The 24,542-nt window shown below is 48.6% G+C and overlaps 1 protein-coding gene across 1 annotated transcript in view; it reads right to left on the reverse strand.

Annotated features, from left to right (window-relative positions):
• HTRA3 (HtrA serine peptidase 3) overlaps window positions 1-5,496 on the reverse strand; it is a 37,346-nt gene extending 31,850 nt beyond the window's left edge. Inside the window, exon 1 of the mRNA XM_066631927.1 lies at window positions 5,097-5,496. Within this exon, the coding sequence (XP_066488024.1) occupies window positions 5,097-5,496 (400 nt within the window). The remainder of the gene's footprint in view (window positions 1-5,096) is intronic.
• Between the last annotated feature and the right edge of the window lie 19,046 nt (window positions 5,497-24,542).

Below are 24,542 nucleotides of genomic sequence, written 5' to 3' on the forward strand. Positions count from 1 at the left end.
TGTATCATACCTCTCATTTCTGAGCTAGGGCCCAGAATGGGCGGTGGCTGATATTGAGGATTATTTGGATTAATTTCAACCTAGTTTCTTTCCGAGTCAGAAATCCACCCTAATGATTACTTAAGCCAAAAGAAATGGGAAGTTATTGTCCTGAACTTTACATAGGAATATGACTTATACAGAGTCACACCATTAGTTCATTTAGATCAACTTCGTCTACCTTGAATGGCAGTAGCCTGTCTCCAGGGTTTCGGACACACGTCTTTCCCAGTCCTACTGGGACATTTCAGGAATTGAACTGACGCAGAGGCCCATGCAGCTCCGAACAGCTGAACCCAGCATTGGAGACTTTGGGTTTGCGCTAGTCCAGACAGGCCGGTTGGAGATGGTAGCAGTAGGGCGTTCCAGGGTTGGAGAGGGGGTGTTTTTGGGAAAGGGTGTGCAGACTGCGAGGTGGATCAAGCCTGGGAGGGGGTGGGATCACCACAGCACCTTAGACCAAATGCTAACCCCACTCCTGGCCTGATCGGTCTTACATAAGATGCTTGGATTTGCAACAGCTATTTCACTGGTACAGATCCAAGTAGCTCCATTGGGGTGGCTGCTGCAAGACACAGTGTAAGGGGAAAAATATCCCCTTATTCTGAGTTGCTCTCCAGCCACCTCCTCACTTGCACTGGATACAGCACGGGTCACTTGGCCTGCCTGTTCCAGCACAGGTTCAAATTGGGCTGTCTGGTGTTTAATTTTAATAAACTGAATTTTTTTTTAAATGAGTTTTACACATTCAACCACTATTTGCCCTTCATATACTTACAATCAGAGCTGGTTGTTCATGCTAAAGCAAGTCGACTTTTCTCTCTCTTATTTTTCCCCCCTGAACTTCCATGTACTCAATCAGAAGCTTTAACTTTGCATTACCAAATTTTCATGAAGTGACCTGATTTATGAGACGACAATGTCACACCAACAAGAATCACAGCCCCTTATCCAAGTGTTTTCCAGCCCATGACTTGGCTGTGAAGCAGAGCAGTAAAGCGGCCTTTAAAAAAAAATCACAAATAATATTTCTCTTGCAGACAGAAAACCAAAATAAATGTTTTGAAACTGTCTGAAGCTAGTAAAGAACAACCAAGAAAAGAATGTTCCACAGTCTGAGCGTTTGCATTTCTTGCTGTGGGTTCCCCCAACTAAAATAATACACTGTCTCAATCAGTCCTGAGGATCTTTTGACCAAAACAAAAATACTAGCCAAGCATTTGTATACTCAGCTGTATTTTTGCTGCACAGAGCTAGACAGAGATGCACATCAACAAGCTGGGCAGCCTGGTCCTATGTCTCAGAAGTAAGTCCCATTTAATGCAATAGGGCTCAACTCCAAATATGCCCAACTAGATGTGCAGCCTTACCTGTTTTTTTCCAGAAGGGCTGATCTAACACCTCCCCCCATTTCACCAACCTCTGAAGACTACAAAATAGGGAAGCATTAAGAGATGGAGGGATGGGTCAAAAGGATGGGGCTACTGAGAGCAGAAGCAGCACTTCTCCCAGTGGCCAGCACCAGTCATCAGCTCCCCCCCCCCCCCAATATCACAGCTACATAGTGACTCTGTGTTTCAAGGACAGCTTCTGGAAAAAGCTGCCACCAGGTGCGCCAACACCATCATCACCATGAATCAGGCAGTGCCAAAGAAATGAAAAACAGGTCAGCCTAGTTCATCCCCTTTTCATCCCCACCAGGACCTCCAAAAATTGGAGCAAAAAGTGTGCATAAAAGCACCTGCAGCTCAGTACTCCTTAGAAATCCACTTCCTACATTATTTGACGGCTTGTGTTTATAAAATTATTATTAATTAATTATTATTAACAGTATTTATATACCGCTTTTCAACTAAAAGTTCACAAAGCGGTTTACAGAGAAAAATCAAATAACTAAATGGCTCCCTGTCCCAAAAGGGCTCACAATCTAAAAAGATGCAAATGAATACCAGCAGACAGCCACTAGAACAGACAGTGCTGTGGTGAGGTGGGCCAATTACTCTCCCCCTGCTAAAAAAGGAGCACCCACTTGAAAAAGTGCCTCTTACTCAATTAGCAGGGGTTAATTAGGGGTTAATAATTAGCATGTAATTAATTACATGAGTTTTTCTCAATGTCAAGGACCAATATATTAAGTTTATCAACAGCTATTACTCACAAGGGCTAAAGGAGTTATATGCCCATATACAAGGCAGTAGGTGGAACACCAGATGTTGTGGGACAATCAACAGTGAAAAAACATGCGCTTTTTGTCAGTTTCCAAAGGCATCCTTGGAAATGGACCTTGACTGATTCAATGCAGCAATCCTTACACTCTTATCAAAGCCAGGCAATGAGGAACAGGCAGTCCTCCAAAAACTGTGCTACAAGGCACCATTCAAAGATTCATGAATGCTGAGGCATGCCCTGCTTTGAGTGAAAGAAAATGTGACAGAAACACATAGCTAGAGACAACGTGTGACATCTTGTACGTGTGCCTATCAACCTACTTGATACACGAAGTATGAGAATGAAATCATTTGCAGTGCGGGAACAAACTTATCAAGCGACTTTGCTTTGCCTCTTTTCACAGAACATCCATGATATTAAAATGGGTCCAACATCTTAGAGCCCAAACCAATGCATGTCTACTCAGAAGTAAGTCCCATTATACTCAATGTAAGTGTGGATAGCCTGGGGCCCAATCCTATTGTGGCCGTGCGCCAGTGCTGAGCTCCGATGTTAAGCTCCAGCTCTAGTGCAGGGTGACACCCAGAGCCAGTGGGTCAGTGTCAGTGTTAGAGCCAACCCAGTGCCAGTCGGCACTGAGCCCAGCACCAAAGCACGGTAAGAGGTCCAGGAGGCAGTAAGGGCCTTGGGGGCGGGGGGACACTCCAGGGCAGGGGAGTGGGACTAGTGGGGCCATGCTCCTATCCTTCATGTGGGTCTGCAAAGCCTGACAGAGGCTCTCAAGTCTGCACCAGCTGCCGGTGCAGATTTAAGAACCCCATTGCAGGGCTTGGGACTTTCCTTCCCAAAGACCTTGTGGGACTCACCCCTTCCCAAAGGCTCTTTGCCATGGATAAGGGGTAATTGGGGGTTTATCATTAATAGGACAAGGTCGTACTGCACGCAACTTAGCCCCCCTAAGAAGCAGTTACAAGCTAGTTTTCTTCTCTTCCTCTGGCTAGACCACAGAGTCTTCCAGGGACATGCGGTGGGTGGAGAGGCAGGCGAGGCAGAGCCTGTGCACGTGGGTTGTGTGTGCTTGCACACCTCACACACAGTGACGCTTTTTGAAGGACTCCAGTAGGGAAGCTCTGCCTCACCTGCCTCCCCACCCAGCACACATCCCTGGAGTCTTCTCCCCCTTGTCAGCACAAAAACATTTATTGCCAAAGGCTGCAATCCTATGCGTACACCTTTTCCTGGGAGTAAATCCTATTGAGCAAAATGGGGCTGACTTCTGGAGCAGATGTGCACTGGCTTGTGCTGTCAATGTAGCACTTTTCCTGCAGCTGCAGACATATTTATTTTTGCTCAGTATTAGGGACCATGATTTTCTGGCTGGTACTCCGTGACTAGACAGCTGAGCTCGCCCAGAACAACTAACAAGGACATAGAACTTGGTATTCTGCCAGTACATTTAACACTCCCACCCAACCTCTGCAGAAAATCCTGACCACACCTGACCTTTAGATAATTTATATTGTTCCTGCAGGGCTGTTGTTACATCCAGGACAAGGAAGGAGCTGCAGTCTGGCCCCACAGAACAGCCAAGGCAAAGCCTTACTGTAGCATGCAAGCAGCCCCTCCCCTTTAGAACAAGGCATTCACCTCCGTTTTGCTCCCCCCATCTGGAATGGCTCCAAAGAGGAAGGAACCACTTGCACACTGTGCTTAGTGCAAAACTTTGTGCTTTGCACCCCCTCCAGCTACACTACTGACTAAGAGGAGGCATTCATCTCCCTGGGACATGTCCCAGTCTCCATTCACTAGCCAAGCTGCCAGCCAAGCCAGCTGAGAATTCTAACATGCCACTTTTTGCCAGTGCAGTGTTACTACTACAGCTAACTTACCCTGGTGCACAGTTTGTTTTTTTTAGGGCTCTCAAGGCTCTCATTGCAAGCTCTGGTGTCCCACAAAAAAGGGGATTCCACTGAAAATCTGAATCATCGCCTCCACAGACTAATTACTTAGGAACATATGAACAGCTCCTCAGGATCAGGCCCAAGGCCCATCTAGTCCAGCTTCCTGCATCTCACAGTGGCCCACCAGATGCCTCCCAGAGCGCACAAGACAACAGAAGACATCCTGGTACCCTCCCTTGCATCTGGCATTCAGAGATAGGCTACTTCTAAAACCCAGTGGTGGCCAGGGATGTGTGGTGCGTGGGAAGGCAAGTGAGGCAGAGCCTCCCCACTGGAGTTCTTTGAAAAGCACCACCTCCATGTCAGGCACCCAAGGACTCACAACCCACGTGCTCCACAGGCTCTGGGGTCCAGGGTTACGCTCTGCACATGGTTGTGAGTGCATGGGTGCCTCACACAGTGGCAGTGCTTTCCAAAGAACTCCGGAGTGGAGGCTCTGCCTCACCTATTTCCCTACCCACTGCATGTCCCTGGAGGTGGCACGTACCCATCATGGCTTGTCACCTGCAATGGACTTTCCTCCATCAATCTCCAGTTCCCTTTGAAAGGCACCCAGGCCAGATGCCATCAGCACATCCTGTGGCCAGGAGTGCCACAGACGAATTGCACACACCTACCCATCATGGCTCGTCACCTGCGATGGACTTCCCTTCATCCATCTCTCCAGCCCAGTTTGAAAGGTACCCAGGTGAGGTGCCACCCCCATCCTGTGGCCAGGAGTGCCACAGGCGAATGGCACGCACCTGCCCATCACGGCTTGTCACCTGCGCAGGACTTCCCTCCAGCCCCCCTGAAAGGCACCCAGGTGAGGTGCCACCCCCATCCTGTGGCCAGGAGTGCCGCAGGCGAATGGCACGCACCTGCCCATCACCTGCGCAGGACTTCCCTCCAGCCCCCCTGCCCCGGGGCCGGCGCGGGCGCTCTTACCGGCTCTGCAGGGGCCCTTCTGGGCGTGTAGGACGGGGGGCAGCCCCTGCTGCAGCGCCTGGCGCCCGGCGGCCTTGAGGCGGCAGACGTTGGCGTAGGTGCGGCGGTCGCTGCCGCAGACGGGCGCGCTGAGCCGGCACTGGCAGAGGCCCCCCGGGCGGCCGCGGCCCGGGCTGGGCTGGCACTGCAGGCCGTCCCCGCAGGGGGGGTCCCCGGGCAGCCCGCACGCCTCGCCCTCGCCCGCCGCGCACACCAGGCAGCAGTTGCAGCCGTCGGGCACGTACCCGCCGGGGCAGCCGGGGCTCGGGCAGCGGGACACGTCGCAGCGCCGCGGGCACGCCTCGCCCCGCGCCCGCCCCAGCGCCAGCAGCCCCAGCAGCAGCCCCAGCAGCGCCCGCATGGCCCAGCCGCTCCTCCGCGCCCCAGCCGCTCTCCGGCCGCGCGCCCGCCCGCCCCGCCGGCCGGCGAGGACACGCCCGCGCGCGGAGGCGGCTCCGCCCCGAGGCGCTCCGAGGGACCCTGGCTGCTCGCAAGCCGGCCCCCTGCAGTCCCGGGAAAGCCTGCGCACGTCTCCTCCGAAGTCCGCCCCGTCGAGTCCACCCCACCGCACGCAGAGCCTGCCCCACTGGCACCGGCACCGGGGAGGGGGCTTGGGCCGGAGACGTCTGCAGGCAGAGAGAGGAGCCACTCCACTGAGTGGCAGGAGAGTTGGGGCAGGAAAAAGGAAGTTGGGGCTTACCCAGCGCAAAGTTAATCTGTGGAACTCCTGGCCACAGGACGTTGTGATGGCACCCGGCCTAGGTGCCTTTCAAAGAGGGTTGTGCAGATCTATGGAGGAAAAATCTATCACAGGTTACAAGCCACAATGACTCTAGGCCAGAGTTTCTCAACCAGTGGTACAGGTACCACCAGTGGTACCTGAGGTGGTGTCTGGTGGTACTCATGGGAGCCCTGGAACCTGCCACCTGGCAATGAGAACAGGAGCACAAGACCACAAACAGCAATAGGAGACTCCAAAGCATGCCTCCCGCACTCGAAAAAGCCCTCCCATCCAACTTGAGCCTCTTACTTGTGTTCGTTGCGTCGCATCTGGCCTCCCAACCCAGAAGTAACTGGCAATCATGTCATTGCCCGTTTCCTGCAGTGGTACTTTGAATAGGTGGACTGTGTGAAGGGCTGTGGCGGAAGACAAACATTGAGAATCACTGCTGTAGGTAACTCAGGTCGCAATCCGAACTAATTTTCCAGCACTGGCAAAAGGGCAATGCAACTCCGAGGCAAGGGAACAAACATGGCCTTACCTTGAGGAGGCCTCCACGACTGTCCCCCAACTGCAGGATGCAGCACGTGCCCCATTGGCACAGCTATGCCAGTGCTGGAAAGTTGGTTAGGATTGCGCCCTCAGAGTGCAGTGTGTGCCCCATTGGCACAGCTGCATTGGCACTGGAAAGCTGGTTAGGAATGGGCTGTAAATGTGTGATAGTGGCACAGTTGATGTGGTAGGATACAATAAGCTTACAGTTAGGAGGAAATCTTCCCAGTCTGGCTTCCCGGGAAGAAGAACAAGCTTCTTACTGTAATACAAATTTTTTGCATTTTTTTTTAAAAGGTACATTGTTGATTCAAATGTCCTGCCCGCAGTCAGCGTAGGTGGCTAGTGGTAGCTGAAAATGTAAAGCAGCATTTTTATTATTTCCTGAATTGAAATGTTTTGTATTTTCTGCACAAACTAATTCATATGTTCAAGATATGGCTGCAGCTTACATTCACCTGTACTTCTGTGTTTGAATTCCATAGCTAGTTATTCCTCCTTCAAACTCCTTTGACTGCTCCTTTCACATATTTCAAGTTAAGCACATTTACAGTTTAATGTATGATATTTGAGAATATATGGGGGGGGGGAGAGACCGTGCAGAGAAACAGCAACAGTGTTTATTTATTCTTTTGTCTGTAGTTAATTTCCTGAATTAGTCACAGCCCCAGTCTGCATGTACCTCTGACCCCAAAAATCTCATGAGAACATCTGCGAGTTTGTTTTCAAGATTTGGTGTCACCAGAGAAGAGGGCACACAAAACAGACGTCCACAACCACATCACATCTGTCTGAGTACTGTGAGAATTTTCTTCACTCCTTTGATCCACCAGAGTAACTCTTCAGACCTTTCTTTTCCTCAAAAGTCTCCAGTGAGGTCAGGTTACTTTCTAAAGTTCTGCATAAGTGGCTGAAGCACCCAAAAAAAAATGTTACTAAAAGAAACAAAGAATGTTTCCACAGTCTAAATCAGGGGTCTCCAAACCCCGGCCCGGAGGCCAGATGCAGCCCGCAGCCAGCCTCTGGTCCCCTGAGAGCCTCTGGCCCAGTTGACCAAACACGAATGGAGCTGTACTTGTGGGGAGGGGGAATGGAGGTCTATTTAAGTGTGTGCCTTATTTCTGTGATGTGTGTTGGTGCTTGGGGAAATCCTGGAAATTTGAACCCCTTTATTCATTCATCGAAATTCCATCTCTAATGTATTTATTTAAATTTTATATTAAAATTTTTTCCCCTGACCTCGACACTGTGCCAGATATTTGATGCATCCCTTTGGCCAAAACGTTTGGAGACCCTGGTCTAAACTGCAGTCTAAATTCTGAAAGCATGTCCTAAAAAAACAACATGCAAAATTCTTCTTTCAGGCTTGAGAGGATTGAGAATGAAATACAAAGACAACCTTAGTAGGATCATGGTAATCAGTGCCTTGCAGTGCAAACTGGCATTCTTATCCTGCAGTGGCATAGCTTTTTGTTGGCATCCTTCAGTCTCGGAAGACTATGGTGTCATGCTCTGAATGGTGGTTCTCGAACAGAGTGTCCTCTCCAGTGCGCGAAGCCTGGGTAAAGTAGGTATGGAGGATAGACTGTTTCCCATGCAGCAAATCCCCCCTCTCCACGTCGCTGAAATGGTCCAATGGAAAGGCAGAGGCCAATACGGTTGGTTCCAGTGGCGTCACAGGAGTTGCCAGAACGTGACTGTGTTCAGCCATGAACTGCCTCAGGGACTCTGGCTCTGGATTTTGCCTCGAGGTTGACTCCTGAAGCCTTTTCCATAACTGGATGTAGCCACAAGGCAGTGGAGGTCTGGGATCAGAGTTTTTCTTCTCTCAGATGAGCTGCCTTCCCAGGCTGATGAGTCCCATCTACCCGGTGGCTGTTTAGTCGCCTCTTACGACAAGTACAGCCAAACTGAGGCCTATTCTTATCCTCAGCCCCCAGGGGAAAGTGGCATAGTGGAAAGTGGCATAGCTAGAGAGTGTGCAAAGCACTAAGTTTTGCAGAGTGTCACACTGCAGCATGCAAGCAGCACCTCCAGATGCCTTTGCACCTCCTCTAACTATGCCACTGCCTGTAGGCCAAGCGGGACAAAGCAATATTCTCATAAGACTCTTCCAGACTCTCTGACTGTGTGGGAAGGATGCTGGGTGTGCAATGGCAGTTGCTGCAGCAAGCCAGATATGCTAGGCCAAGGAATGCATACATGACACTCCTTAACACAGTGTCAAATCTGGGAGGAAACTGGCCTGCTACAGGAGCTCTTTGCCTTGTGGATCCACTGACCACAAAGAAGTGTATAGGAGCTCAAGGACACAGCTGTGGGACTACAATTGCTGCAGAAGTAGGTTTTGGCACACACAGGACAACTTCCATTCTAGCATGAGTCTAAATACGATGATTCTAATTTTTTGCAATGATTTTCTACATTTAAAAGATTTTAGAGAGACTTAGGGCCCAATCCTATGGTCTGCTCCGCGCCTCCGTGGCACGGACCACAGTTGCAAATGTGCTGTAAGGCACGTTTGCGGGGCTTACCGCTGGGTTCCCACCAGAGGTGGCTCAGCTCTGGTCAGCGCTGAGCCACTGCCCGGCGGGCGCCCGCGTTCCGCAGCTCGGCCGTGCCTGTGACCGCCGGGCTGTGGAATGCCAAACGGGGCAGGGACGGGCGTTCCGGGGAGGGGGGAGGCCAGTGTGACGCGGGGAGGGGGCAGGGAGGCCAGAGTGATGCGGGGAGAGGGTGTGTGCCAGAGGTGTGCCTGGGGGCGGGCAGGAGGAGGATCCGCGGAGCTCCACTCTGCAGGATCCTCCGCGCTTGTGGAGGCTGCATGCCTTACACGAGCACCTTTGGGTGCCGCTAAAGAGACTAGCCCCATTGCGGGGCTGCCTCCCTTACCCGGGGGAAGGGTAGAAGCGTCCCCTACTCCCAAGGTGCCTCTCACGGTAGCACAGGAGGCGCTGGATTCAGCGGCAGCCCTCGTAGTGCTGCCGAGCGGGGGGCACCCTGGGCAGCTCAGGATTGGGCTGCCCGTTAGGATGGGGCTGTTAGGAGTGTGTTTGTTTTTCCATATTACTGTAGCTAGTTGCCGATGTGGCATGGGCAAGTAGACACTGGCTCTGTGTCAGGAAGCCTGGTAGACCTGGAGTCCAAAGACTTTCTGGGTGTCAACACCTTTCCCTGTCCTGTTCCATCCCTCCGCACCCCATTCTGCCTGCCCCCATCATTACCCTCCCCCTTGCTATGTTTCACTCCTTCCCCTTTGAGAAGGGGCCCAAAAGAAACTTTGTACCCCCTGATAAAATTCCGCTTGAAGGCCTCATCCATCCATTGTTGAATCCCCGTCCTTAAGTCATCACATTCATCAATGCAAAAAAACAAACTTTTCTGAGAACAGCAGTATTTTCAATAACTTTTCAACAAAGTTTTCAATAAAGAACAGTATGGATTCCTGTTAGTCCTGCCATTACATCTTTTTTGAGCATACCCAGATGCAACAGAAACAGGAGGAGTAAACGGGCAGGCTGAGCCTAAGCTGTACTGTATCCACTGCCCTGTGGAATAAATGTTACAATTCTCGTGGGACTGGAAGAGGCAATGAGAGTCTGATGATACATCTGATGATACAATCAGTGCATGTGGAAATGTTTGTAATGTTTGTTGGCACGGTATATGAGGAGAAAGGAGATAACACGATTACAGGAATTAAGAGTAAGAGACAGTAACAAATGGAACCCCACTAAGTTTGCAGAAACGTTCATTCTAGTTGATTCAATTCATTCTTCCAGTCATTTGTTCGTTCTAAGTCAGTACTCTCTCTCCCTCTCTCCCTCTCTCCCTCTCTCTCTGTGTGTTCCATATGCAAAAAGTTTAAAGTAGTATCAGAAGATCTCTTTGCCCTAATACAATCCTTGAAAATACAGTAGTGTGCAAAACTAAACCAGTGGCATTCAAAACTTCAAGGCTAAAACAACAGATACAGTTAATGCTGCAAGGTTCTCTGCCTTTAATATTTGTTTCTACTGGCTCATTACGTGAATGTTGCTGATCCAAAGGATGAAATCTGGGCAGAGTAATGAAAAACACATGTGCAAAAGCCTTAATGCCCCAGCAGTGTCATTTTCAGATTATTTTCCATTCTACTAAGGGCACAATCCTAACAAACTTTCCAGCACTGAGGTAAGGGCAATGCAACTCCAAGGTAAGGGAACAAACGTTGCCTTACCTTGAGGAGGCCTCCGTGACCACCACCACCCCAACTGCAGGATGCAGCACATGCCCCACTGTCACAGCTATGTCAGTGCTGGAAAGTTAATTAGGTTTGTGCCCATAATCTACAACTAGATATATGACTGATCGGGTGCTCAGCTGACCTTCAACTTTGAACTGCACTACCACTTTGGTTCTGTTTTCATGTGCTCTGATGCACATGAAGTGACCGATTAGGAAGTAGATAATTTCTAAATAACAGCACTTAGGTCTTGTAAAATTAGGCCCAACAAAATCATAGCATGCATTTTTGGGTTTGAAGAGCAAACAATGTCCTGGCAGACATAACTTTCTTCAAGCTTGCTCCAGGGCTACACAGCAGTGTGATTGTATGAATGTGTTGCATTTTGCTGCCATTTGCTTAAGTATGGCATTATTTATCAAGACTAATGTGCAGTCCAATCCTATGAATGTTTAATTAAAATTGATTTCAATGAGATTTAAATGGATAGCAGAGAGCATGGATACATTGACAGTTCTCACAATGGATATGAAGGTGTGAAGAGATGCAAAGACCCCCTACACACAAAAACCGGAAGTGTCTGCCAGAAGGTCGGGCAGGCATTCTGAGTCATGCAGAGGTTGTGACCTCCCAGTGCATCAGAAAACAGGTTAGACCGTGGATTTCATCCCCATGACTCAGAAGACCTCCCAGACGTGACCTCTGGTCATAACCAGGAGGTCCTCTGCAGGTGCTCCAGCTGTGGGACCAAAACCCATGGGTTCAGAACCTGTGGATAAAGAGGACCCACTGTCTATTTCAACCTTCTCTCAAAATTTCAATTTTTAAAAAAATCCAGTATTTGCTGTGGCTTCAAAATTTGCAGAAATTTTACATCTCTAGTGTGAAGTAAGCAATGCGTTGCCCTCAGGACTAGAACTGGTGCTTTTTAATTCATAACTGATCAACAGTCAAGTTAGCAGTGAGCTAGCCACGTTTGCAGATGGTACCATATTATTGATTTCATCAGAGCAAAGTAGCAAAAGCACTAAGAGACATGTAAGGAAGAGGACTGTGGAGATTTCATTATATTTCTCCAAAACGGGATGAATGGGCAACCAAACAGTAGACGTCTGCCAGCTGTGGAAAAGAGAACCTCACGTTAGAGTTTATTAGGAAATGAAAGGAAAATGGTAATTCAGCCTGGCTATGCTTTTATATTAATCTGTTATACAGACACATTTGGAATACTTTGTAGAATTCTAGTCATCCTACTTCCTAAAAGGTATTGTGGAGCTGGAGTACTGAAAAAAGAATCCAAATTATCAAGAGATTGGGAGTATCTTCTTGGTAGGGAAAAGCTAAAACTGGGGGAGGGGTAGTTTAGAAAAAAAACAACTTAAGGGAGACATAATAGATGTTTATTGTAGTCCCTCAGTATATGCAGGGGGTTTGGTGCTGCCCCCCCCCGATACTGAATTTTGTGGGTGCTGGAGTCCAGCATGCAATCACTTACTTGCTGGTTGCGCCGAGCCCTCCAGAGGTTGCAGCAACCTGTGGCCCACACCATGGGTTCCCCTGGGCTGTAGAACACCTTCTGGACATGAACTGGAAGTCACATCTGGTCATGTCTGGGAGCTGTTCTGAGGCCCTGGGAAACCTGGGGAGACTTCTGCGGCTGGTCAGATCCACAGATGCTGAGCCTTCGGATAAGGAGGGCCCATGTGCAAAGTCATTTTTCACTTGAGGTCACTCAATGAAATAGACTGGCAGTAGACTCAAAGCAGGCAATGGAAAGTACTTGGGGGGGGTAGTTTAGAAACAGAGAGTGGGTGTCAGTGGGCAATTTTCACAATGGAGAGAAGTGAAAAGCGGTGTGCCCCAAGGATCTGTCCTGGGACCAGTGCTCTTCAACCTCTTCATAAATGACCTGGAGACAGGGTTGAGCAGTGAGGTGGCAAAGTTTGCAGACGACACCAAATTTTTCCGAGTGGTGAAGACCAGAAGTGATTGTGAGGAGCTCCAGAAGGATCTCTCCAAACTGGCAGAATGGGCAGCAAAATGGCAGATGTGTTTCAATGTAAGTAAGTGTAAAGTCATGCACATTGGGGCAAAAAATCAAAACTTTAGATATAGGCTGATGGGTTCTGAGCTGTCTGTGACAGATCAGGAGAGAGATCTTGGGGGGTGGTGGACAGGTTGATGAAAGTGTCGACCCAAAGTGCGGCGGCAGTGAAGAAGGCCAATTCTATGCTTGGGATCATTAGGAAGGGTATTGAGAACAAAACAGCTAATATTATAATGCCGTTGTACAAATTGATGGTAAGGCCACACCTGGAGCATTGTGTCCAGTTCTGGTCACCACATCTCAAAAAGGACATAGTGGAAATGGGAAAGGTGCAAAAGAGAGCGACTAAGATGATTGCTGGGCTGGGGCACCTTCCTTATGAGGAAAGGCTACGACGTTTGGGCCTCTTCAGCCTGGAAAAGAGGCGTCTGAGGGGGGACATGATTGAGACATACAAAATTATGCATGGGATGGATAGAGTGGATAGAGAGATGCTCTTTTCTCTCTCGCATAACGCCAAAACCAGGGGACATCCACTAAAATTGAGTGTTGGAAGAGCTAGGACAGACAAAAAAAAATATTTCTTTACTCAGCGTGTGGTTGGTCTGTGGAACTCCTTGCCGCAGGATGTGGTGACGGCATCTGGCCTGGATCCCTTTAAAAGGGGATTGGACACGTTTCTGGAGGAAAAATCCATTATGGGTTACAGGCCATGATGTGCAACCTCCTGATTTTAGAAATGGGTTATGTCAGAATGCCAGATGCAAGGGAGGGCACCAGGATGAGGTCTCTTGTTACCTGGTGTGCTCCCTGGGGCATTTGGTGGGGCTGCTGTGAGATACAGGAAGCTGGACTAGATGGGCCTGTGGCCTGATCCAGTGGGGCTGTTCTTATGTTCTTAAACTACAATTCCCAGGAGGCCTTGCAGGTCTCTTGTTAGCTGGTGTGCTCCCTGGGGCATTTGGTGGGCCGCTGTGAGATACAGGAAGCTGGACTAGATGGGCCTGTGGCCTGATCCAGTGGGGCTGTTCTTATGTTCTTAACCCCCCAACAGCTTTGTTCACCTTTCTCCCCACTCCTCCTCAGACCCCCAACTCAGTTTCACTCTCACTGAATTGAGCACAGACAGGCACCCTGAGTAACTCCACTCTCCCTTGTTCCTCTTCACAATCACAGATCCAGACAGGCAGCCACCAGCATTGGCTTCTCCTTTTTCTGGTGTGGCACGAGGTTCCCTCCTTGCACAAGCCACCGCAAGGAGAGGGAGAAGAAGCAGGTTCCTTCCCTCCTGGCTCCTCCTCCTAAGTCCCAACTGCAGACTGAGCAGCACCAGCCAATCAGGGGGTGTCGCAAGAGGCCATGATGTGAGGCTCTTGTGGCTCCCCTTCGGCTGGGCCAATAATGCTGTTCGCACCAGCCAGGGTCATCTGCCATATTGGCCTGCACCCTCCCTTATCTCCGTAGTTGCTGGCTGGCTCATTTGCCCTCCCTTCCAGAGGCAGCCCCTACTCACCGCAGTGCCCTAAATCCCCCCCATCTCTTGCTAGCTGGCTGGCTGGTTGGCTGGCTCACCCACCAGCCCACCCTCCTTCCCACCCACCCTCCCAGAGGCAGCCACTACTTGCCGCAGCACCCCGGCTCCCCCAGCACTCACTGGCTGGCTGGCTGGCTGGCTAACTCATCCATCCACCTGCCCTTGCTGCTTGCAAGCCCCAGAGGGCAGTTGCTCCCTCCCTGTGCTGCTCACCCCCCACATTGCTGTTTTCCACAGGCGTGCCCACCGCTGACAGAAGAACTGACTCTGCAACTGCCTCCACACAGCTTCATCTCCCTGCCTCCAGCTCCTCCCAGTTGGAAAGAGGGTGGTACAGCCGCACCACTTGGGAGCTCAGCTGCAGGCTACAGCTGATGTCTGAAGCCACACAGCTGCAGTGGGTGCCTGCTGTGCTGCTGCTGCCATATTGGGGGCAGGGGGGGCAGGAGCAGCTTGTCACCCCCCCCCCAATGGTGGTACCTGGGGCCAAAGGTCTTCTCGGACCCAATTTGCACACCGGTGCTTAGACAAATTCACGGACGGCAGATTTATCAACTGCTATTAACCATGAGAAGTAAATTGAACTTCTAAGTGTCCAGCTGGAATGTGTCCTTTCGGGAGTCCTCTCTGAATGCCAACTGCTAGCCCACATCTCCAAGCCAGGCCTTGCTGCTGGCATGGTTCCCTTGGCACTTGACCCCAGCCTGGCACTGGCTGTGCCTTCTGCCTCTGACCCTCTGTTTACTGGGACCTGTCCTGGTCATGACCAACTAGGACAGAGTCAGACCCACACTAACAGGGAGGGCAGGCACAGGGACAATGCAAGTAACTTTCAGGGTGGTTCGCCCCCTCCTGAAGAAGCCCTCCCTGGATTCCACGGTGTTGGATAACTACCGGCCAGTCTCCAACATCCCGTTTCTGGGCAAGGTAATTGAGCGGGTGGTGGCGGCCCAACTCCAGAGGGTCTTGAATGAAACGGATTATCTGGATCCTTTTCAATCTGGTTTCAGGCCGGGCTTTGGGACGGAAACTGCCTTGGTCGCCTTAGTGGATGACCTACGCCGGGGACTGGACAGGGGGAGTGCGTCCCTGTTGGTCCTGCTGGACCTCTCAGCAGTTTTCGATACCATCGACCATGGTATCCTTCTGGGCCAATTGGCCGAGTTGGGAGTTGGAGGCACTGTTTTGCGGTGGTTCCGCTCCTACTTGGAGGGTCGGTGTCAGATGGTGGTGCTGGGGATGCCTGTTCGACACCCTGGCCCTTGGGGGTCCACCTGGATTTGCAGCTGCTCTGGATTCCCAGGTGGCGGCTGTGGCCAGGGGGGCCTTCGCTCAGCTTCGGCTGGTGCGCCAGCTGCGGCCGTACTTGGATCGTGCAGACCTGGCCACAGTGATCCATGCCATGGTGACATCGAGGTTAGATTATTGTAACGCACTTTATGTGGGGCTGCCCCTGAAGACGGTTCGGAAACTGCAATTAGTGCAGAATGCGGCGGCCCTTGTGGTCACTCGAGCTAGGCGGTTTGACTCTGTCAGTCCGCTTCTCCAGGGACTACACTGGCTGCCCATTCTTTTCCGGGCCCAATTCAAGGTGCTGGTTTTGACCTTTAAAGCCCTATACTGCTCTGGGCCAGGGTATCTTAGAGATCGCCTACTTCCGTACAATCCGGCTCGTCCTCTTAGGTCATCAGAGAAGGCCTTTTAACAAGTGCCGCCGCCTAAGGAGGTACGTGGGGCGGCGGCAAGAAATAGGGCCTTCTCTGTAGTGGCACCAACGTTATGGAACTCCCTGCCCCTTGATTTGAGAATGGCTCCCTCTCCTGAGACTTTTTGGCGAGGCCTGAAGACCTTTTTGTTTAAACAAGCCTTCTGAGTTCATGGCCTTTTTAACATCTTTTCTATATCTTTTAGCATTTTTACAGGCCTGATTTCTCTATGATTTGCTGCTTTTTGCTCTTTTTATCTGACTTTTTATCTGACTACTGTTTTTATGGTATCTGTTTTAATATGTTTTAAATTGCTGTTAAATTATGTTTTTAATCTGTTTTTAACCTGTTGTAAGCCGCCCTGGGTCCCTTTCGGGGTGAAGGGCGGGATATAAATCAAGTTTATTATTATTATTATTTCACACCTGTGCCTTCAGGTAATTAGTGAGAAAGGCGTTCTGGAAGTTGACTCTGCCATGAAACGTCCATGTACGTGGCTGTCCTGCACAGCTCCTCTTTCCTTCTCTTGGCTCACAACCACAGCATACTTGAAACCGTTGCACATTCTCCCTCTGACTTCATCCCAATGCCATTTCCTGCAGCGTGCTGCTTGTGTTTGCTCTCCCTGGCTCGGCTTCAGTGCCTGAAGGCGGGTTTCAGCCGAGAGGCCTTTCTGACTCCGAATTGGAAGATCCCTGACCGCAACCTTTCAAAATAAATACATAGCGTTTAAAAATACAGCTAACAAAAATTCAGCCTGCACAATACATTTACAGAGTCATGCAAATACGTCTAGTCCAACAACTCTGCATTTGTACAGACCGTGGTCCATTGTCGAGTTTAAACTGTCGAAGAGAGCAATTGGAAAGGTAGCTATTGAACAGCAATTGAGACGCTCAAGTAAGCAAGTGGAAATTTTTCACACTGTGGCCATGATTCGTAGTTCTGAACCTTGGTAAGCATGACATGCTCCAGCTGGGTTTGGGTTCCAGTCACAGCTAAATGACTACTCCTCTAAGGACTTCAGGGAGCCATTTTTTTTTCTTGCTTTGAAATGGTTCATCATTTCTAAGTGATGACTTCCAGGCTCTAGTATTATTATGAATATTTATTATTTATCCACCGCTTTTCAACAGGAGTGGTTCACAAAGCAGTTTACCTAGTAAAATAACTCAATAAATGGTTCCCTGCCCCAAAGGGCTTACAATCTAAAAAATATACAGAAGAGACACCAGCAGCAGCCACTGGAAAAGATGCTGTACCGGGGTGCAGTGGGACAGTTGCTCTCCCCCTGCTAAATATAAGAAGACCCCAATTTGAAGGTGCCTCTTTGCCTAGTTAGCAAGGAAAATGCAGAAGGGAAATGTCTACATTGACAGGAACGTTACTCTCCAAGAGTTATGCTAGCTGGCTCAAGCTTTGCTTGTGTCATCTGTTCCATTTCACTGCTTTGTGGAGCACTAGAGAAGGGCAGGGTTGTGGAGTTAAAAGACGAATTGCAATTAAAATTGGAGTTAAAAGACGAAGTTAAAATTCATAATTGCACAGAATTTCAATTTATGTATTAAGAGAGACTACAGTATCAGGACTGCAATGAGATGACATGACACCCCTTCCTATCTTTCCGAAAGTCAGAGTGATAATGATCTGCTCATTTGTATTGCAAATTATAACTTCTCCACTTGCATTGGTCTCCTTGCTGACCTTGCCTGCATCAAACATTTGAGCACTGAGCAGACTATCTACCAAAACATGGTTGGAATCTTGGGGCAGGGGGAGTCAACAGAGCCCTCACTCGCTAGAGTTTTGATCTTTTTCCTGTGGGGGGGGGAGGGAGGAAGTGCCACTATTTATAATGTCCTATGCTTGCCTCCTCAGAAGTAGGTCCCATTGTGTTCAATGAGGCTTTCTCTCAGAATAGACTGCAGCCCAACGCACAGGGAAGGAGCATCACATTTTATCTTGCTTTTCCACTTGCATCAATCTTCCCTTCACAGAGAGACCATCTTCCAAAACACAGTGGATAGGGTGCGTGTATGTTGTGTCCCTGGTGGTCCCTCCAACGTTTTCTTCAGGATACCACCATCTTGGATCTTGCAAGATTTTATGAGATCCAAGGTGGAGGCGCCTGGCTGAGCCGGGAGGAAGAGCTGCAGGTATACTGTGACCCAGTAAGTTTGGGAACCACTGCCTTAGAAGAAAGCCCCCACTCCTTTCAGCTGGCAAATGCTGCTGGGATATATGCAGACAGGAATCTGCCGGAGGATGACAGCTGCCGGAGCACAGCTTTTTTCCCAAGAAAGCCCTGGATTGCCCTGAATGTGAGGTTGCAAATCCCACGTGAGTTGAAACCCACTGATGTGATTCACAGGTGTATTTTCCATGGAATAGCTGCACGTTTGGCTTGGGCCAAAGTTTGGCTCTGCCGCTTGTCACTGATGTACAATTGTTAGTAACTAGAACTGGGGCTTCTGAATATGTCCTTGAGGTTTCGCTCAGTCGTCTGTTCCTGAATTCAATTTCCAGATTAGACAGTAGCTTCTAGAATACAGGAACACCACTGTACCACAGTGTGGGTGGGGGAGGCCAGCAAAGTAGCTGAGAAAGATAATGATTGTGGTAGAGAAACATAAAGGAACAGTAGCCTACAGGTGTCCTTATGAAACACCCTAACAAATACAGAGCTGCTTCCTCAGATTTCTCCCAGTGCCATTTCAAGCAAGGGGAGACTTTGCATTAGCCCTGACATGAAGGATGAACAAGAATAACTTTTCTAATTCTCAGGGACATGATCCTGACATCATGCTTTCTGGCATAATTCTGGGATTTGTAATTCTCCAGTATGTCTAGTTCATCAAATTTATTCTCTGTCCCTAGAATTTCCTTCATATGAAAGCAATCTCATAGACACTCAAATAGCTTTATTGCACTTTTGATTATCTATCCAGATGGTTTTCCTTCAAGTGCAGCCAATTCAGGCACATAATTTAAAAATCTTTCATTGTGACAACCAAACGCACCACAGGAAAAGTAAAATGGAAGGAATACAAACTACAGTGGGCCCTTCTTGTCCACGGATGCCTCAGTGGGCCGCCTGGATGTGACTAGAAGTTGCCAGCAACCAGAAGTGGCTTTCAGTCACATCTGGGAGGCCTTCTGGGGAGGTGAGGAGGCTGGCACAGTCTCCAGATTGTGGTACCGCAACTCTGACCCCTTCCCCCTGTGGATTTCAGCATCCACAAATTTTGGTATCCACAGAGGAGCATGGAACCGATCCCCCATGGATACCAAGGGTGCACTGTACACAAATTCTGTAACTTGCATAACTAATTGCGTTGTGTGTTTATTAACCACATTAAGGAGAGGTGACAACAAGAGGAAAGCACCCTGGTACTTCGGCAGCTCTTCAATGGCTAACAAATGAAGGTCACAGCCATGTTCCCTCTCATTTTCCTCCAGAGCACACTGAGCCCAATGGTGGCTGCATGGGGGGCGGGCAGCCGTCGAAAGCAAGGCAATCGTCATTTCCTTGGTGACCTCTGGAGACCCAAGAGGGAAATTGCGCAGGTTTCGATTAAAGCAGCATGGCTGCACAGATTACAGGGAAGGCTAGTCACAGCATCCGTATATCAAAAGTAAAACAAACTTGGCTTCACAGAGTGTTGGATATATAAGTAACGTTTCTGTTTTTATTCCTCTATTTTATGAATTACATTTTTATCGCACCGTTCCCCCAAGTTGCTCAGGGCAGCATACATGCGCTCTTCCCCATGCCCCATTTTATCCTCACAAACCCAGTGAGATTTGGCTTTGTGAGACAGTGCTTTGGACTATGAGACAGAAGCAACCAGCCAATCATCACCCAGACAGTGTCAAGGCTTTGGCGATTACGCCAAGCTTATGGCCAGACAGACAAGCAGAATTTTCAGGTTTGAGTGAAAAGATGCCACATTGAAGGATTCCAATTTATTTGACATTTGGGACATGAAAATCCTGTCTTTAGAAGGTGGGCTCTACTCAGCGCATGGCAGGACACAACTGCTGTTTTGTTTAGAGTAGTGTTTAAAGTAATACATAATTAGCACAAATCCATAAGGTATAGAAGAGCAGAAATTCTATTCTATAATTCAGTGCTTTCATAGAGGGTCCACAGAGGGTTTTCATAGAGGGTTATTAAACACACTTTATATATGAAATCCCATAAAGCTCCATGGGCCATTTGGTTGGCCTTTAGTCTGCAAACAGAATTCTGAGACAGATGATCAAATTCAGCATGGCAATTCACTTTTTTTTTTTAACCCACTTCTGTTCAGAGGTGTACACATTTGATCCCTGTTGCGTATATGCAACTTTGGGCAGAAACGGCTTCTAACAGATTAATATTGCAAGTTGTTTGACTTTCTTTGAAATAAATTGGGCCAACTATGAAGTCAATATGAGGCCGTGTGCCTAAAACAACCATCTGGTCATAAATCTGAGTGGGAGGAACTGAACATCTGAGGAGACGGGTCATACAATTAATCTACTTCTGAATTACTAGCTCAGATGCAGATGGTGGTGTCCGATGAAGCGTCAGTCTCTGGGGAAAAACACCAGCATAGCACATATTCTTAATACTGTACTGCTCAGTCCAAAAGAAGGAATTAACACGGCGGGACAAAATTATGTCAGTCCCCCTCGTTCTTCCTCTCCCTTCCCTGTCCTGGAACACTCCTGACCCTCCCACTCCCTCCCCATTTGTCCTACCCACCACCTACTTATTTACTTCCCACCAGCAGATGTAAGCCTTGCCCTGGTCTGTGTGTGTGTGGTAGCCAACAACTGCTCTTGGGGCACTGTTGCACTCGCTGACAGTGCCAGATCACACAACACTGTTGTGTGGTGTCCAGGCACTTTTGCCAGCTCCGCTGGTAGAACATGTATTCCCCCAGCAGAGCCCAATGGATAGGATTGGGCTGTTCAAGTAATACAGGAAAAGCATCAACAAGGTAGGACTTGGAAAACCTTTGGGCATTTCAAAACCAAACCTTGTAACTAGCAGCCCAATCCTATTGAAATCCCCGCCTCCACCAATGCAGCCATGCCACTGGAGCTCCTGTGGCATCCTCTGGTGGGTGGTGGGGTAGTCCCAGAGGTCTATGTCAGGTAAGGGAACAGTTGTTCCCTTATCCCAGGATAAGCCTCAGCTGCCTCAATGGGTCTGCACCAGCCATTTTGCTCAAGGAAGTCTGAGCGGACCCAGACGATTGGCTTGAGACTGGGTAGGGGGGTATGATATTGGCAGAGTTTATAACCACCCACTTCCTGCCTTGACAGACCCCCATCCCCACCTCTGCCCCATTCGGCCCACCCCCCACACCAACATATCAGCACTGGGGCTGCTACAGATGTTGCTGTTGCACCTACTCACCCTTTGCGGCGGCAGCCAGGCTGTGCTCTCTGGTGTGTCGTGTTTTGCACCAGCTGTAAAGCGTGCGCTACTGGAACGCACATTCCAGCAACACAGCCGCCAAAGAGGTTTGAGCTGTTCAGCACTGAACTCCTGCTGTTCTTCTGTTTCCATGCTTGTCTCTGCCTGTAGAATTGCCATCTTTGTCCATTCATTTTCCACAGAGCATTCAGACCATTTGCAGTCCTTGTTTTCTGTATTGTCCTCCCATATTTCTTCAGGTCAGATTTATGGCCTTATAAATAAAAACTGCAATTTCATCACCAGCCATCTCATGTGGTCAGACAAAGTGGTACTGAAAGCTTTTTAATACTAATTTCCTGTTCATTCAGGGCTCTTTCCTGTTGCTCCTGAATGAAGCTACTATTTGTCCCATGGAGGGAAACATAGAGGTATCCAGTGGGTGATGAAGATTTTAACCAGAATAACAAGGCCTGGTGGAAAAATGACACAGACGCAACACAGAGACACACCCCAGTGTGTGGCCCCCATCCAGGTCACACCCCCCCCCTCCCGCAGCTGTTAACTTCTTATAAAACCACAAGAGATCCTGATCACAAATCGTCTGTGTTGTGCCTAGTTTGGGGCTTACAGCTAGGGAGAAAAAAAACCTCAAAGTGTGGCCAATTTTAATTTAATGACTCATCATGTCAAACTGGTTACAAGGAAACTTAAGAGGCTGTTTCAAGAAAAAACAAATACACAGGATCTAAAGGGCAAATAATAAATGATCAGAACCAGCAACTGGTGGGGGCCCTGAGACAAGCCCTCCTCTTGGTCCCCTCCTCACCCGCTTACAGAGGTGTATCCGTGTGGCAGGCGGGGACACATGCCCTGGGTGCCACTTGAAGGGGGCACCACTGAGTAGCAGTTTTCTGGATGACTCTTGGCTTCTGCCAAGCTGCTGAAAATCTCCAAGCACAGCGCTCCGCTCAGGGGTCTGCAATGGCCCAGCAGAAGCCCACACTCAGCCAGGAAGCTGATGGAGAAGGAATGAGGCAAGTGGCAGCAATTTGGTGAAGTTGCCATCACCCTCTTCTGAACCCAGAAGTGACATCACAGCATCCACGTGACATCACAACAACTTGTGATGCTGTGACACTGCCCCTGGAAACGCTTCTGCCCCCAATGGCGCATTGGGCACTGGCATTGAGAGTTCCTGGGGTAGCCCTGCCAGGTAGATCCTCCAATGGTTCTGGGCCCTGGGCTGAACCCAACCTAGACAGCTTCTGACATTATTCCTATTAATGATGACTTCCGTCAGTAAAAAATAATAATTCCTAAGGCTAACTAGATGGAGGAATTGGTTGAATTGGATTTTTCATGTATTTATTACAGTACAAGGAATGATGATTACGTAAATGGTCTCATGTATTATGATGCCTTATAGATAGAGGTGGGGGAAAACGGTGATAACGAAATAAAAACACATAACACCACTTTCTGTACTTCTCATTTTTGTAAGAGAAAAACTCCAAAATTCGTGAAAAATAAAACTGTTTTACTTGGTTTTTTATTACTTAATGGGCTGTGTGTGCATGGATAATGACTGTGGCTGCATCTGCTGACACGATACCACCGATATTACCTACCTAGTACACTTTTAAAGCAATTATAATGTAATTTTGAAGAAAAACACATAACACCCAGTTCTGCACTTCTAACTCTTGGAAAACATGGAAATCTGTGAAAAAATAAAACCGCTTTCTGTCACCTCTACTTATTGAAACTAAGCAGATTTAGATCTGGTCAGTCCTTGAACAGATGACCTGATCACCTGGGAATTCCCTTCCCACCGTATACTGCTGTCTGAGTTCCACAATGGAAGAAAGGTAAGATCTCATGTATCCAATAAGTAAGATAAAATTAAAAGAGAAGCCAAATGCGACAAGATGGCAAGAACTAAAACAGCTGAAGGGAGAACAATCTCTTTGGAACGCAAAAGAACCGATCCAAAATCTGCCCCATAAAATGCCATGGAATTACTCATTCCTCCTGGTGATGAAGTCACAGGATTTACTAGTAAAGAAATTATATAACTTCATAGGCATCTTTCATCCCCAAATGTACAGCTGGGTGCCCTGGTGCCCATGTTTCCTTCATGCCGCCTCAGGCTATTGCAGTCTTCCTAAATGTCACAAGCACACACAGTTATCATCTGTGCAGCCAGTGAGTCTATGGGAAGACTTGCATCTTGGTTTGTTTGCTCAGCTGTTATGTCTCTGTGCATATGGATTTCCCCCCTCCTTGTTTCCTCATAGTGCAACTGAAACACATCTAACTGCTGAGCATCCTGCAAGGCTATCTTGATATTGTGCTCTTCCCAAGGGCATCTTTTGTTAGAATGAAAGCAATTTTTTTATGATTGATGTTCGCACAGAGGTTGTGTACAGATACGTGTGGGAGAGAGCTTAGAAGAATATATTTGTTACATTTATATCCCGCCTACCTTCTGCCATGGAACTCAAGGCAGCTGATGGGGAGCTTAGATAGTCACCCATCTGGGCACTGATGACACCTAATCCTGCTTAACCTCAACAAGATCCTGTGGCCCAGGTCCTCAGACCATGCCTCAGAAACAGGTGTTTCTTTTTTGAACATTTTTGGCTGTGGGAAGGCCAGAAGTGTTAAAGACACAGCCTGAATCAGGAGCTCCTAGGACTAATCTACTGAAGTTATCGTGAATATTTATATTCTGCTTTGGAACAACAACAAAAAAAAATCACACCGTGGTTTTTCATAACCAATACATAAATACAGTACACAGTTACACAGCAAGTTGCCCGCTTGTTTCAATGACCTGTGTTTAGGCATATAGTACTACAGAGACATTGATTCTGGCTCTCATTAAAGCTGCTCATGAAGTCCACATGGTGTGGAGTGCAACCACAGAAGCTGCAACCCCACATCTGTCACAAAATTCATGCTTGTTCTAGAATGCAGGAACCATTTCAGGATTTGTTTCCCCCTCTGTCCTGAGTTCATCCCACTTCATAGATCCTTCTCTTTGCTCATCCATCCTGTTCTCTCCCACAATCGTGCCATTACCCAGCATATGATTAGCCTGTAGAACTCCTTGGCACAGGATGTAGTGATGGCATCTGGCCTAGATGCCTTTAAAAGGGGATTGGACAGAATGATGGCGGAAAAGTCTATTACAGATTACAAGCCAG

This window comes from Tiliqua scincoides, chromosome 6, assembly GCF_035046505.1.
Source record: "Tiliqua scincoides isolate rTilSci1 chromosome 6, rTilSci1.hap2, whole genome shotgun sequence".
NCBI classification, from domain to species: domain Eukaryota; kingdom Metazoa; phylum Chordata; class Lepidosauria; order Squamata; family Scincidae; genus Tiliqua; species Tiliqua scincoides.